The sequence below is a fragment of the Filicampus tigris genome, chromosome 17 (genome assembly GCF_054856515.1).
Source record: "Filicampus tigris isolate MCC_2025a chromosome 17, RoL_Ftig_1.0, whole genome shotgun sequence".
NCBI lineage: Eukaryota > Metazoa > Chordata > Actinopteri > Syngnathiformes > Syngnathidae > Filicampus > Filicampus tigris.
In genome coordinates this window covers 5,579,361-5,594,746 of record NC_141233.1, presented here as the reverse complement: position 1 = coordinate 5,594,746, position 15,386 = coordinate 5,579,361, and the positions used below count along the sequence as shown (strand labels likewise).

Sequence of the window (15,386 nt, the reverse complement as noted above, 5' to 3'; positions counted from 1 at the left end):
TTTTCATTTATTTTTGAAGTCCACTTTTATAACAATGTTAATTTTCACCAATAAATCCTTCCTTATGATAAAAAAAAGCATCAAAAAACGTTGATACTATGGACTATGGAAAAAATTGTATTTGAATAACAGGAAAAAAATGTTTGCGAAGCAAGAGGAGCAACAACAACTATCAGCTGCACCTACATGTGATAAAGATGGAGATCTAGCAGATGTGGTGCTGCAATGGAGATTGACCAACCGGGCCGGATTCTGAAGAGGACCTACTTCTCCAAAGGAGTCATCCTGCAGCGCTTTATTTTGAAATGGACTTACACACTATTCGAGTTTGCGTTGTATAGCACTGCATTGTCTGTTAACTGTTGCCACGCAGCATCCATTGCAGCCTGGTCATCCTGGAAGGGGGATCCCCCCTATTTGTGGCCTCTTCCCAAGGTTTCGCAAATTTTGTTCATTTTCTCAATAGTGTTTGAAGTTTTTTCTTGCCCTCCTGGGGATTAAAGGGATGGTTGGGCCGGGATGGCCATGTTTTTACTAGCAAGTTCATTTTATATATTTTTTGATCAGGAAAATGAAAAGAGTTGTCATTTTCTATTTTAATCAATAAATTTGGGAGAAATTAGGAAATAAGTGACTCCATGAATAACGCCTCTTGTTAATGAGGAAAAGGGTCGTGCCCCCTACCGTTCTATCCTTGTTCGGTCGGAGCCACTGGGGGGACTGATTACAAACTCTCCATTGGAAATCATTGTACTTTCGTTGCTTATAACGTCCAAAAACGGTGATCAATTGGCACCAAAATTTATGTGGACATTCCTCCCTGGCAGTCCAAACCTGAGGGAAATGATGATTTCTCTACTGCATGTACTGTATTTTTTGCAGATTTTGCCTCAAATTAAAAAAAGAAAAAAATGTACAGTAAAATCAGTCCAAACTTGGTATGCTGATAGTATGGGGCCTCGAGTACAATAACCCACTGGAATTATTTTCTACTAATTGGAGGAATGTTTTTATGGCAGTTCAAACCTGACGGAAATGATGATTTTTGTATTGTTTGTACTGTGTTTTGTGCAGACTTTGCCTGTAATTTTTGAAAAATCTATACAGTAAAATCAGTCCAGACTTGACATGATGATAAAGATCCATGCTTGCCTAATTGCTTGCCCGCTGCTGCCAGTCCCCTTCCGCCTCCTAAGAATTGACACGAGTTTAGCGTCGCTAAATGTCCGAAATATAACCAGTCGGGGTTCGTGTGCGCATTCCTGCTCTTGTCCGCTTCAGCCTGTGTAAGTGGAGAAGCGATTTTTGATTTTGTGTAGGTGATCATGATGACATCACGTTTGATGTCAATAAATCCAAACTATTGTGCAGATTAGGTTTCAGTATTTTTGCCTTTTTCACAATCATCTCTTTCTTCACCCAGTTAACCGCAAATACATTCCCCGCTCTTCAAGTAGTCTTTACCTGGCCGGTGTTCTATCAGGCTGAAGTCAGGGTTCTGTGCAGGCCACTTAAATTAATCCACACCAGACTGTCATCCATGTCGTTGAGGACCTTGCTTTGTGCACGCGTGCACAATCATGTTGGAAGAGGAAGGGGGCAGCTCCAAACTGTTCCCACAAAGTCGGTTGCATGGAATTGTCCAAAAATCTCTCGGCATGCTGACCCATTCAGAGTTCCTTTCGCTGTAACTAAAGAGCAAATCCCAGCTCCTGAAAAACAACCCCAAACACTTCCACGTTCGTATAACACAGCTGACAATTCACTATAGGAATATTTAGGAGCTAGGAGGCACTTCTTGCACAGGTAGCGTCTTATCACAGTTTCATGCTGGAATTCACTGAGCTCATGAGAGTGAGCCATTCATTCACAAATGTTTGTTATGAAAAACAACAAAAACAGTCTGCATTCACAGGTGTTTGATTTTATAGATCCATTCAAGTGAGTGTTATTGTTTTACAAATTATTGACCAATCTAAAGTGTTGAAAATGGCGAAAATGGCTTGCTTTGATGTTATTGAAAATGCCGTTTTGGGGTCTCCTGAAAACTGATGGTTTTGGAGGTACGATTATTCCACCGAATGACAGCAACATTTTGGTTTAAATTATAATGGTAATTTACACAAATTGAAAAGGCTGTATAATATTAGATATTGTTTGTCGCATACATCTGTTTTGTTTACTTCACAAAGATGCAACTTACACAATGTTAAAATAGTGGAATATGCTCTCGAAGATCCTTTTTGCGCAAGAATGTTACTGTCACGAGCACTAAAACGTATTTTGTTTTACACAGTCACAGCTTACCATGGAGTCCAAAAATGCAACAGGAAACCCACGATTTGTTAAGGATGCAATATCCAAAACTACATAAATGAACCTTGTAGTTGGTCATTTTAGAGTGGGGTATAACAAATGAATGCATTCCACTTTCAACTTTTAATATTTAATTGGAGTAACACTCAAAAGGACACTGTCAAAGTGTCACACACACACACACACACACACACACACACACACACACACACACACAACCGTAAACACTGCTTTCCACACATTGCTTTCCGAGAAATAACATCCGTAACAAATATTGGATTTTACACCTGGCTTACAAACAAGTATAAATGCGAGTGACTTATTTATTCAGCATACATTCTTTTAACAGCCGGTGAATTTTATTTTGAGGAAATTATATGCATGATTATAACTCTAGACAACGTTTATTTATTTTTTTCAGTCACATGTTGCGTATATTGTCTTGAGCAGGGTGCTGTATGGAGTGGTCCAAGGTAACGGAGGGGTCGCCCTGAGTGACGGCACGGGTGGCCTGCTCAGGCAGCAGTCTTGGGTCGGTTAGGATGGATGTAGTTGTGCTCAGGAGACGGAGTGAACTCAAGACCACTGACAATCAAAACAACAACAGACAATCTTAACGGACGTAACTAACAGCCGTCTGATTTACATGAATTGTGTAGGACTGACTGGGTCTTAGAGATGGCAGAGAGCAGTGTTGGTCCAGCCAGGACAAAGTGGATTGGCACAGTTGTTCCACACTGGCAGTGGACACCATTCCATTATAGGATTCAAACAGTGGCTCGATGATGATGCTGAACTGACGCCTAGTTGAGGAAATAAGTCACTGTGATGTTGTTTTACTTTGTGAAATACATGTTTGTGAACCAAATGTATTGTTTTGGTATTTATTTTCATGAATGATGTGACCAATTTGTCAACGTGTAGAATAGATTGCGTCCTACCGAGATTGGAACGCCAAACCTCTTGATTGTGAGGCAGATGCGCTGACCACTATTTCCCTATACACCGTTTGTCCTTGAACAGCATTAAGTCGACTATGTCTGTTTTCTGTTTATTTCATCCCTGCCTCTTGTGTTCGTTCACAGTTAAGGATACAATCCAGAACTTCCAGTTTTGCAGAGTCTGTGCCTGGACGTACTCCCGGAACCTTTGCCTCATGTGGTCAAATCGCTGTCGTGTGATCGGCACACCTGCGGCTGGTAGCTGCTGTTGGCATACACTGCAAAAAAAAAAAAAAGTACGGAATGTTGCTGGGAAAAAAACAACATGTAGGACTGTCAAGCTATTGCGTAACATCGGAGGTGTAGTTATTTAGTACATTTATGTAGTATGATAAATTCAAAATTCAGTTAGCTTTACCCGTATTTCTTTTTTAGAGCAGGTTTGTTATTTCCAAATTTCATTAGTTTTTATTTATTTTTGGAAAATGCTTCCTTTTAGCTTAGCTTTTATTAGTTTTAGTATTATTCTACTTGTATTTTTTTAAATATATGGAGTATTTGATGAGTACAAGATAAAAGTATTGCGTAATAAAGTAACGTAAACTACAATGCCCAAATGACAGTTCGACCTACCTTCATCTGTTGACTGACAAAGATGAAAATGAAGGACATTTTCACTATAGTTAGCTGGTTTTAGTTAGTTTTATAAACACAAAATGTAATTTCAGTTAGTTATTGTTGAAAAAAAACAAGTTTTTCTATTACATTAAAGAAAATGTTTGCAATTCTAGTTTTAGTTATTTTTTTGTGAACTAAGATAACCTTGCAAAGCAGATCAGTTTATCATTTTAGAATCAACTAGTAATATGACGCACATTCCTTTGTAATGTTCTGAACCAATATACTCTCAACTTTTAACTTGGCTTTGGTGTGACGGGCTCCACCTAAATGTGACCTTAATGAGGATGAACAGTAAAGAAAATGGATGGATTGTTATAGCAGCTGATGTCGTTTGCGGTGTTGTAGAACTGCTGGTTGCCAGCCAATCGCAGGGCACACAGAGACAAACAAACGTCCGCACTCACGATCACACCTAGGGGCGATTTAGAGTGTCCAATTAACCTACCAAGCATGTGTTTGGAATGTGGGAGGAAACCGGAGTACCAGGAGAAGACCCACGCAGGCACGAGGAGAACATGCAAGCTCCACGCAGGGAGGCCGGAGCCGGGATCGAACCCTCGACCTCCGAACTGTGAGGCGGACGTGCTAACCAGTCGACCACCGTGCCGGCCAATAAAATATCACAAAGACACAAAAACACACACACTCAGGCCTCCGCTCCTACACGGCACGTCCAGTCCAACCAAACTAAAGGTCTCACTTGATGGCGGAATTCAGGAGCTGGATCTCGTCTCGGAGTCTCTGAGCTTCCTCGTGCAGCAGAGCTTTCTCCTGCTGCATCTTACTGATGTACTCGGCGGTCTTCTGCAACGTGGTGGCTTTGCTGATCTGAGCCAGCAGGCAGACAAGATGCTGCTTGTCAGCCATACGCTGTGATGATTTGTACCATTGTTGAATAATTCTGTGTGTCCTTTCACCGCACCTTAATGCTTGGCTGAGAGCTGAGTGTTGTCACAAGGTTATGTAAAGTATCAAATCCCAATTTGATGTTGAAACGCCTCTTCTGTTCAGCTGAGATGTGAGTTATCCTCCTGCTCTCCGTATGCTGCAGAATATATTAAGCACCGCACATTGTATATATTTTGCCGCATTTCTTTTGAACAGATTCAGCACTGTCTTTTACTATTGAAAAACAATAGATTTACCTTACTCATTTCTATCATTCCATATCCAAGGTAGCCCGAATGCGGAGATTCTGGATTAGAAGATTTCTCTAGCAGGTTTGGGGGTGACGTTTGGCCTGGATAACCTGGAAAATCCATTTGAAAATCTAGTAACAATGACTAAAAGTAGGGACGTTACTATCGATTTCTATTGTTTTAAACATTTAATCTCACGCACCACAAAATATTGGTATGTTGACATTACTGTACACTGTATTTTGACGTCAACAGAACACTGTCCAAAGATTTTCTTTGGACAAACCAATGGTTGCTAACCAATTCCAGGGCACACACAAACGGCCATTCACACCGATGGTCACATTTTGAGGCTTCTATTAACCAAACATGTTTTTGAAAGGTGGGAATCAAATCAATTAATTACTAGAAAATAGAAAGGATACAGGGGAAAAAATATTAGAAAACACTCTCAGTGTGAGAGAATATTCCATATTACTTCGGTGCACTGTGTTACGCTGCATACCTGTTAAGCTGCCCCTGTCCGTGCCATAAAGCTGGACAGGTGACAGTTTCTCAGTCTTGGGGATGAGAAGTGCTGCGCTGGTGTGTGCAGTGTCATCAGTAAGCAGGGGAGGAGCTGTTGAGCCTTTGGCGGTTTGACTCTGACCCTGAGCTGAACTCTGGTTGCACAACGCTGGGATCACTCCATGCCAATTGGCTCCATGCTGCACTTGAGATGAAGCTCCTCCAACATGCCCAGTGGAGGAAGCCTGCTGCAAAACACACATTATGTTTTAAACACCAAGGAAGTACCTATACTGATCTGTATCGTTTCAGTTATAAATTGCGAAAAATGTAAAAAGAACGTTTTTACACTTTTACTTTATACCAGAGAGGTGAAGGGATTATTGTATTCCACCGCATATTGTCGCCGTCCTGTGAAAAACGGGAATCTCCAATTTTGGAAACTTTTTAAAAATTTTCACTTAAATGCGATGTCTGTAACGCCGAAACATGATTCATGTGAAAATAAGAAAATGAAAGAAAAAAAAATGGCGATTAGTGTTTTTCACATGACAGCGACAATATGCAACATCCAACCTTTATCTAAAGTGTTTTTTTTCCGAATATGGTCACAGGTGAAGCTGGACCCAGGTGACTTTGGGCAAGAGGTAGAGTGATTGAAAGTCAACCACCCGGTATATAAGGACCAACTCATTTCCGGTCAATTAGACACCATTGAATTCAATTTAGAGTCTGAGAGTCTTCAGAGTTCAAATAACCTAGCATAAAATAACCTAACTATATCTTAATTATACAGTAGTAATGTCTTTTTACTGCAACTGTGGTGAAATAATTGATAAAGATGAGTAGCATTAAACACCTTACTGCTCACCGTAGCATTGGGAGACGGCGACTTCTGGCCTTTGACTGTCACATGAGTAGTTTCAAACCCAACCGACGGCTTCCCTGAAAGCACAAACAAGCACGAGTTAGTAATGTTTCTCCTACTTGTCAAGAGGAATCAAAACAACAACGCTCCCGGCCAAGGGCACCTGCGGCGAGCAGCTTAGCCAGGCAGCTCGTGGGGGCGGTGGACGAAGGATAAGACAGACCGACAGGTGGAGCAAATGTCCTCTCTCCCGCTTTCTTTAGCTTGTGTTTCCCTCGCACTTCTGTGGTCGACACTTGTTCAGGAACCGCAAAGCAGTGCGATGTGCCTCCGGGAGGCTGGGCTGTGTGAACTGGGTCAGACATATAGCTGAGAGAGTGGCATGGATCTTGGGGGTAGGTGTTCCTCGGGTGAGGGTATGCATGAGCCTGTTGCGTACTGCCCACTGTGGAAGCGGTGTGAGTGATGACAGTCGGCGTCACGCTGGCGGCCGTGTGGTAGCCGAACTTGTGACAAGGGAGCGGGTAAAAAAAAGGGACGGCTGCAGAGAACGCCTGCTCAACGTCGGCGGGGAACGGTGCGGGAAGAACGGGATCAGCGTATGACTGGGGTCCATATGGCATGGCGCTCGAGTGGTATCCACAACAATCCTGGTTTAGTCCGGTAGCTTCTGCTTGAGTGTTGGATGATGAGGCCTGAGGCAGATTGTCTGATGACAAACCAGCCTGCAGAAAAAGTGACTAATAATTTGATTTGCCAGACTGCAACACTGTACGTATAACTACCCGTGCAAGTACCTGAGAGAGCGCCGTGTCAGTGAGTGGTTGAGGAGCCGTGTGCACAGTTGCAACAGGGGCAAGTGCAACGCTGGATGAACTTTCAAAATAGCCGGAGTCTGCAAAACCTGTCTGGTCACACGGCTGGACCCCCGAGTTCATGAAGATATCTATGAAAAGACCAAAGTGAAAAAAAGAAACAAGGGCGCAGTAAAGAGAGAGAGAGAGAGAGAGAGACTGTACTTTTTAAGAATTTGATTTCAGAAAACCATCGCCCTAATGGAATGCATATAAACAGCCATTTTTGAGCCTCGCTAATATGGGTGACAGAGGAAAGTTGTTTTCGGAAATCATCTTAAGTGGCGCTGTAGTCGTAAACTAACTTCTGTGTTCACTCTCTATTGGACGCTTTTGTACATATGAGTGTCCACAAGTCAATCAGCAGTCAATGAAAGGTCACATCAATAGGCTAGCTGCACAAAGACAATGTATACTGATGTGGAAATTTCAATAATCAAGTTCAGAAACAGCAAAAGTTTCATCCAGTAGTTCTTCTTAATCATCGGTATATCCACCGGAATATGGATGGCTGATTCAGTTATAGATTGCGAAAAATGTAAAAATAAAATTCTTACACTTTTACTTTATACCTGAGAGGTGAAGGGATTATTCATCCCAGTCACATGGCTGGCTTTATTGTTGTTTGTATGAGATTATTTATTATATTCTGTTTAGTGTAGAGCAGGGGTGCCCATTACGTCGATCGCGATTGACCGGTCGATCGCAATGGCATTGTGGGTAGATCGCCAGCCTATCGTCCGTCCTCACTACTGTTTTTTTATTTTATATTCACACGAATATAATGCAGAACTCTCGATGGGAGATTAAACAATTGTTGGATGTATTTATTACCTGGTATATCCATGAAATCATCCAAGTTGGGCTGCAGAGGAGTCAGGCCTGGCTGAATCATATCAGCGTTCGTTGTGTATGCTGAGGAGGGAGGCAATATCGTGTTTCAATGTGACTCGGGATTCATTTTTTTTCTAAAGGACACCAATACAGGTTGCCGAGACATATTGGATGTATGTTATTACTTACTGTTGTGCCACTCACTGCTGGCCCAGGGGCATTGCTTCTGTGTCATGGTGAACAGGGTGTCAGAGATGTCAGACAGAAGGTAGTCCAGGTCAAACATGGGAGCATCCTCTGATGTTGCCTCAGGCTCCGGATACATCTGGCTGGACCATTTCTCCAACTTTGCCTGGCAGATTTGACCCTTGAGTACATCAGATATAAAAGATTGAAAACAGTCCAGAGCATTCAGTTCGAAAACTCCCGCCGACCACACATTATGTACATGCGCACAAACTACTCAGCTGCTTTATTAACCATCCTGCGTTATTGTTGTTTGGCATGGTGTAGAACTGCGCTGCATCGGACCGAGAGCTAACAACAGAACACACAAAACACAATCCTGTATCGATATAAAGTCCTCGGTACCAACCTCGTCTCGAGCCAGATCTGAAAGCCACATAAAAAGGTGCACACACAGCCTTTCCTTCTGCTCAAGATGTGTCACTTGATTCTGATCATCCACATCACATTTATAGGGAAACCCGGAGGACGGCGCCGTGTTTTGATTACGTCCAAGCACACGACTGTTCCTCCTATAATTTGTTTTTGCCGTTTGATTGGCTGTCATTGAAGAATCGTATGCATGTGCAAAGAGAAAAAAGTAAAGATTACTCTGCGTGCGTGTATGTGGATGCGTGACGAGAAATACAAAGTGGGCATACTGTTCAAAAGCACAAGCCCCTACCAGGTAATCATTACGCTGGATTTGTTCATTTATTTTGACGTCTCACCATTTCAATAACAAGGGCAGTCTTTTGTCCCTGACCTAATTCTACTACAGTAGTCATCCTCACGTGCGGATGAATAGGAGGACTTAAGGTCCCCTTCAACTCAAGTGGCAACCACGGAAAAACAGACGCAAATGCACTTTGCAATTTCCTACTTCCGGTGGATTACCATTTTGGAGGGATTTCCTTTATGTACATTTCATTCATATTTCTATCATTGAGGTGGGGGGGGGGGGGGAGATAGGTATGAAGATGAAATGAAGGAAACTTTTTAAACAATAACATTCACCCATCCATCCATTATTCAACCAACTTATTCTCACAAGGGTCGCGGGTGTGCTGGAGCCTACACCAGCTGTCTATTAAATAAAATTCAATTAGTGTATTTTAAGGGCCTATTTGATTATTTCATTTTGCTTTTGAATCTTCGAGTAGCCTACATTGAGTATATAGCGTGCATATATATGCCAAATTTAGATGCTTTGAGAATTTCTAGGGCCGTTTTTCCAGTCCCAGTAAAATACGCAAGGCAAGAAGATGACTTAATAAGACCTTAGCAAGCCTTCTTTAGTGAGCCTTGACCTGTCAACTGGAATCCAGATATCTTGGTTTACAGAGTTTATATTATCTTGATCTTAAATGAATAGTGAGATGGCTCAGTTGATCATTGAACTGTGTTTTGAGAAGGCACGTGTCTTCACTTGAATACTATTGTCAATGAGGCGCTTTCAGAGTGCCCGTCTTCATTGCCACCTCCATTTCCTTTCACCCTCTTTTGATTGTTTTCAAAAGTGACGTCACTGTTGGATGTGCAGTTTACTCTTTTATTTATTTATTTTTTTTTAAATCCAGCATATCAGGAAATAGGTCAGATTTGATTAAATTTAAGATCTTTATCCCCACAAAATAAATACGAGGCTTCAAGAAGTGCAAGGGGGTATTGTCACTGCTTGCGATGAACATGCGTCAATTTGGACCATGACGCAAGTTCTATTGTGAACGCTTTTATCTTTTCATTTCCAGTTATCTTTTCATTTCCAGTTATCTGACTGAGGCTGAACCCACAAGGTAAAATAGTTGTATTGGTGATCATACAGTGTGCGGGGCTCCAGCTGCATTCAGAAGTAAACAATACTTAAAGCCAAAATGAGGCCGATGTTAATATGTTAAATTCAGCTTTCAAGGTTTAAACTCCATGTTTATGTTGCTACGTATACTTACTGGTCAAAACATTAGGTGCACCTATAGAATCTGTTCCAAATAACTCAGAACAGTAGAGTGGACCCTTGCATATTCACGCTTCGCCATTCATGGATGAAACCTATTGGAGATTTCATTTTTCCCTATTATATTTTGAGATTCTTTTTAGTTTCATTTTAATTTTGGGATGGGCAATGGGAAAAGATTTATTGGTGGTATATCCTTACCAAGGAATTATGGAGGTTAAAAAAAAAAAAATTGGCAATTATAATGGAAATTTTATTATTCGCAAATTTTTGAAAACGTACTCTGTCATATGCTTATTATTGAGAACATGACAGGGATAAAATCCGTTTGTTTTTAGTTCAAATAAAACTAGTGGTAAGCATTATAATCTTTCTAAAGTTGCAATTGCTACATATACATATATTACACTGAGATTTTGAATGTTAAATAATAAAACAGCTGGGCTTTAACTTCTCGTACCTCTTGTAGCATTGATATAATGCCATCCTTCTCTTTCTGAAGCTGTAAAGGAACAATAATATAGCAGGTAAGGTGGAATTGGGGGAAAAAAATAAAGAAATACAAGACAGCGAAACATAGAAATACTTACTCTTTTCTTGTAATATATCCTCCACTTGTGATACTCCTTGATGACCACCTCAATCCGCCGCTTCCAGTAGCTGCCTTCTAATACAATCGCCTGTATAAATGAAACAATTGCCATATGGAAGGCAAACTGTACATCAAAAGGAATCCACAACAACGCAAATCACTTACTTCAGGCTTTCTGTGGGCATCTGCCTCAGATCCCTCCAGTGGGGTGACAAAGCCACACACAGGATTTCTCCTCTTCTCCACATCTAAACAGTATTCAGAAATTGGTACTTTACATGTCCTGAACAGATGATGTTAATTTAGTGTACACAAGTTTAAGTGCAGAAAACTCACACTGGATGAACCAAGATCTCCAAATTGCATTGTTTAGACGGATCTTATCTCTCCACAGTAACCGCAGTCCCTTGAAAGACTTCCACTTTGGGGAGACAATCTTGCCACTAAAAAGGCAAAAAAACCAACAACAACAACTTTGTTTGCTTTCCTTTTCATACCTTAAGTAATTAGTAAGAAACCACCACACCTGAGAGGTGTCGATTAACACTCACGAAGTCCCGGGTACACTTGTAGTCTCGACTGAGTACTGACCTGTTCGCTTGGGCTTCAAGAGCTTCGCTGGAATTATCGTGAAATATCCACCGCCAGAAAATGTTTAAAAATGTTAACAAGGCTGAACATAGGAGTTGCCTTAAAACGGGTAAATTGACTTAAAGCGGAAGTCAACCCACACATATTTTTTTCAAGAATATGTTCCCAACAGGTCAGCCGTGATTGGTCGTTGTGAGTAATTGTGATGTCATTTTCAGTCGACAGAAGACAAAATGGCCGCCCCCGCAGTTGGCTAAAAACGAGTAGATTAACACTGATTCCACAAACGTAATATTTATCAGAATGCCGTGTTTCAACTACTGGGCCTGCTGGGAACATATTCTTGAAAAAATATGTTTGGGATGACTTCCGCTTTAAGGCAGCTGAGAGTATTCAGAGTAGGGAAGAATAAGAAATCAAATTCATTCAAGTTATATTAAAAGTTGAATTTTGGGAGTTGAATAAATACCAAGTTGTGAAATTAATAAATAATTGTATTTATTAATCGGGATTTCAATATCAATCAATGTAACCGTGATTATTTTTTCCTTAATCAACTAGCCCAAATAATAAAACTTGTCATTGATTTTAATACAGATTAATGTATTGCTTGTGTTTGTTAAAAAAATACATGGAAAGAGGACCTTCAAAAAATAATCACATCTTAAGTCAGAGTGGTGAAAAAATTGCAATTATATTATTTTTCAAAATCTGTTAACCCTAATTCAGAGGCTATGCAGAATTAGCAACATTTCTGCTCAACAAGGTAGGAGGTTTATCACTTCTTTATTTTTAATAATTGTACATAAAAAAAAGACATCTTCGATCATCAAAATACATCAAAACGATCACAATTAGTGGAATAGAAACACTCCAATAAGAATAAGTCATGCAACCAACGTAGCAGCTGTGGCTAACGTCGGTGTTAACGTGTTAATGCTAGCTACACATTTTGTTGAGGTTGGATATATTTTCTGGGAAATGGAGAATTGCGTTCATGCATCTTATTGGGGGGACGTGGCTTTGGTCAGACACTCGATAGAAGAAGGATTAGTAAAGTGATACTACATTCAAATCTTGTAGAAGTTATAAGACTGCAAACTCCCCATTTCAAGGCACTCAAACTCAATTTATTTTTGTTTAAAAAGTGATGACAGTGTTGCATGTCTTTTGAAAAGCTGTCCTGATCTTGACTGATGAAAATGCATCTCGCTAATTCCGGTTTCCCAGAGTCTCTCTGCTTTTACGGGGCCGAGAGAGACACCTAATGTGAGACACTCACAGAGTTGCTAGGAAGCTGAGCCGAAGAGCACATTTCAACATGCTTCTAATGAAGGGCCATCAGGTGGTCTCACACTCACGAAACAGCTGAGATGGCAATTTTGCTGCAGGAGGAAAAACAGTGTACTCCAGTCTAGTTAATGAAAAATATACGCAGCAGAGCATATAATTGAGGGAAAGGTAGAACAGTAATTGAATATGGAAACAATGATCCAAACAAAGTAATATTCGCAGCATGCCTTGTATCACATCATATTGGTTATTTACTTTTTCTATATAAAAAGGAAAAGCTTAAGCGAAATAAACTGTGTCAGAATAAGACAGGGGCATCATTGCAAAAACAATTTTGCATTACCTCAGTCACACTCAAATCTATCCAGTGCAGCCAACTAGAATCAAAGTCCAGTTTATAGTTAAGTTTCCAAGCGGTTGCACAACAGAGAGCAAAATGTTCTCCTCTTCCACAGATACCGGTATGCGCTCACACGCACGCAATCAGCTTTAACAAGTCTTGAACAATATCAACAAACCAATTAATTGCTGTTTAAAGTCAATGACAAGTGCCACGTTTATGATAAGTTTGAATGTTTACAATTATCAATGATTTGGTTTACATTTACCAGGGACAACCGTAAGGCGTACATGCACATCTTATGAGATCATGACAAAAAGTGTACCTTTTCAAATAAAGTACTCTACTACAAATTGATGCTCAGTTGTGACTGACTAAAATGGATATTAGTATATACACTCACAATAAAACAACATTCAACTGAAAACAGTGAAACAACTGTGACAGACCTGTTCTGTTCACTCTGACAGTAGCTCAGCGCTGAAGTAGAAGAAAGAGAACGCACTAGTAAAACGTATTAGTGATGTTTTTGTTTTTACTACTGTGTGACATTTCTGTACAACTACGGTAAATGTGACAAAACTATTAGCTGGCATTTTGTTGCTACTACTAGGGTCTAGTCAGTGTCACTAGTGCATCAGTTTACTAGTAACATTTGATTACGTGCTAGAGGGCCAAAAGTTGCATTCGTTTTGGGAAAAAAAAAAAAAAACTTTACTTGTAAGACACAGTCATTCGAATAGTGTGCCCTAGTCATTCTGGTAGAATTGTCCTTTTCGTGAGGACAAAGTATGTACGGGTACTAGAGATTCTCAAAGTGTGGTATTACTAGTACAACAAGTGGTACCAAGGCTCCCACTAGTGGTATGCAAAAGAATCATCCTAAGTACAGTTCAGTTGTATTTAAATGCTGAAGGGGGCCCCCAATTTTTCATCAGTGCTAGTGGCGGGCCACATAGTACTTCCTAACCAAATTGAGGGCAAAAATTGTATTTTAAATAATTTGGACAAAATATGTACAAAATATTTGCTCTTAATACCATAATACATGTTTCAAAGCTTGTATAAAAGATACAGCCTAACCCACCAACAAAGGATTTGAAGCAAACAACAAAATAACCACATACTGTATTTGTTTTCCCAGTGCAAAGGGAGCTCTTGCATAAAATTACCATTCAAGGATAGTACAAAACTGCCGGACAAGCAACAAGTATTAAGTGCAAGAACTCATATTGTGCACCACAAAAATAACTCTCAAAATGTTAAGATGTTGTACTACGATTGTCCTGTATATAATTCCAAATACGCAAAATAATTTGTCGGTTTGTAAAAAAAAAAAAATTGTATTTTCAAATTCAGGGGCCACTCAGAGTGTGGTCGAAAGCCGCCAGTTGTCCATCCCTGAACTAGTACATCACATTTGCATCATCTTTAACAACTGTTTTAAACTTTTACTCAGGTATGTATATTTTTTATTTAGCTTTTGCGTACAATATATTTTATGTATTTTCTCCCTACATGCAAAGTTAATGTTCAAACTGTGGCTGTCGATATTGGAAAATATAGTTTTTAGGATTAGTTGAACACTTGGGCCTACAATATTCGTTGTTGGTAAACAACACTGAGGGTCATTATTATTATGTAAGAAGTTTCCACAACACTGCACGAGTAAATGGATCTTGAAGTTCATATGAGCAGTCGAGGTCATGGAGTGAGCCACGTACCTGTAGGCCAGAGACATGCACTCAAACAGGCGGGTGAGTGTGGGGTCGATGCTCAGACTTCCGGAGCTCAACGGCCCGTAGCGGTACGTCTGGCACCAGGTCCGGTTCACCGTGTCGAAGTCGTACCTCGGGCACCGTCCGCCTTTCAAGCCGCCCGGTGACGCGTCGCGGTGGGGTGACGACACCATAAAGTGCCCGCTGTGGATGACCTGCGTGTAGGTGAGCGGCCCGTAAGCCGGAGGACCGCTCATAGGTGGTCGAGCGTGTTCTGCCTCAGGTTCGGAGTCGGAGGAGTCGCGGAGGTCGCTGCCGACGACTGAACCGACTGTCCCGTTAGCCGTCATAGCCGCGTTTTCAGTCCGTGTTACCATTCAACAAAATGTGACGGTCAGGACGACCTCCTGCTCCTCTTTCTTCCATAAAGTGATATTATACTCTTGGGGGGGCTTCTTTTTGACAGCTGAGCCACTTCACCAGGCGACACTATTTTTTCCTCAGAGTGGACGGTTGTGCAACAGCATCTGTCC

General features: G+C 40.8%; 2 protein-coding genes and 1 long non-coding RNA gene across 10 annotated transcripts in view; 1 reads left to right on the top strand and 2 right to left on the bottom strand.

Annotated features, from left to right (window-relative positions):
- The window catches only part of tlcd3a (TLC domain containing 3A), a 27,079-nt gene extending 25,477 nt beyond the window's left edge, over window positions 1-1,602 (bottom strand). Inside the window, exon 1 of the mRNA XM_086057253.1 lies at window positions 1,465-1,602. The gene's annotated coding sequence lies outside the window, so the exon portion shown is untranslated. The remainder of the gene's footprint in view (window positions 1-1,464) is intronic.
- LOC147133051 (uncharacterized) overlaps window positions 1-2,892 on the top strand; it is a 4,693-nt gene extending 1,801 nt beyond the window's left edge. The window contains exons 6-7 of the long non-coding RNA XR_015090305.1: window positions 133-1,286; window positions 2,767-2,892. This is a non-coding gene — a long non-coding RNA (uncharacterized LOC147133051). The remainder of the gene's footprint in view (window positions 1-132; window positions 1,287-2,766) is intronic.
- On the bottom strand, window positions 2,431-15,386 carry mlxipl (MLX interacting protein like). 8 transcript variants are annotated; one of them, XM_086057240.1, is made up of 18 exons: window positions 14,860-15,002; window positions 12,785-12,887; window positions 11,248-11,354; window positions 11,077-11,159; window positions 10,910-10,999; window positions 10,780-10,821; window positions 8,330-8,507; window positions 8,141-8,221; window positions 7,250-7,398; window positions 6,616-7,192; window positions 6,456-6,529; window positions 5,583-5,832; window positions 5,084-5,187; window positions 4,861-4,983; window positions 4,639-4,766; window positions 3,412-3,535; window positions 2,983-3,112; window positions 2,433-2,901 (listed from the first exon to the last, which is right to left on the bottom strand). In XM_086057240.1, the coding sequence occupies exons 2-18, from the start codon at window positions 12,823-12,825 to the stop codon at window positions 2,738-2,740; spliced, it is 2,445 nt and encodes an 814-aa protein (XP_085913366.1). In that variant the 5' UTR covers window positions 12,826-12,887; window positions 14,860-15,002; the 3' UTR covers window positions 2,433-2,737. The 8 variants fall into 8 exon arrangements, with proteins under 8 accessions (XP_085913360.1, XP_085913363.1, XP_085913359.1 ...); XM_086057234.1 differs by lacking the exon at window positions 12,785-12,887 and having other exon boundaries at window positions 2,431-2,901; window positions 5,583-5,829; window positions 14,860-15,386; XM_086057233.1 differs by lacking the exon at window positions 12,785-12,887 and having other exon boundaries at window positions 2,432-2,901; window positions 14,860-15,386.

Excerpts from the sequence above, each read along its gene's own strand:
- mlxipl (XM_086057233.1), bottom strand. The coding sequence starts at position 15,230 with ATGGTAACACGGACTGAAAACGCGGCTATGACGGCTAACGGGACAGTC. Across the intron at positions 10,822-10,909 it reads GGATATATTACAAGAAAAGA|CTTCAGAAAGAGAAGGATGG; the intron begins GTAAGTATTTCT and ends GTTCCTTTACAG. Across the intron at positions 3,536-4,638 it reads CTCCTGAATTCCGCCATCAA|TGTATGCCAACAGCAGCTAC; the intron begins GTGAGACCTTTA and ends TTTTTTTTGCAG.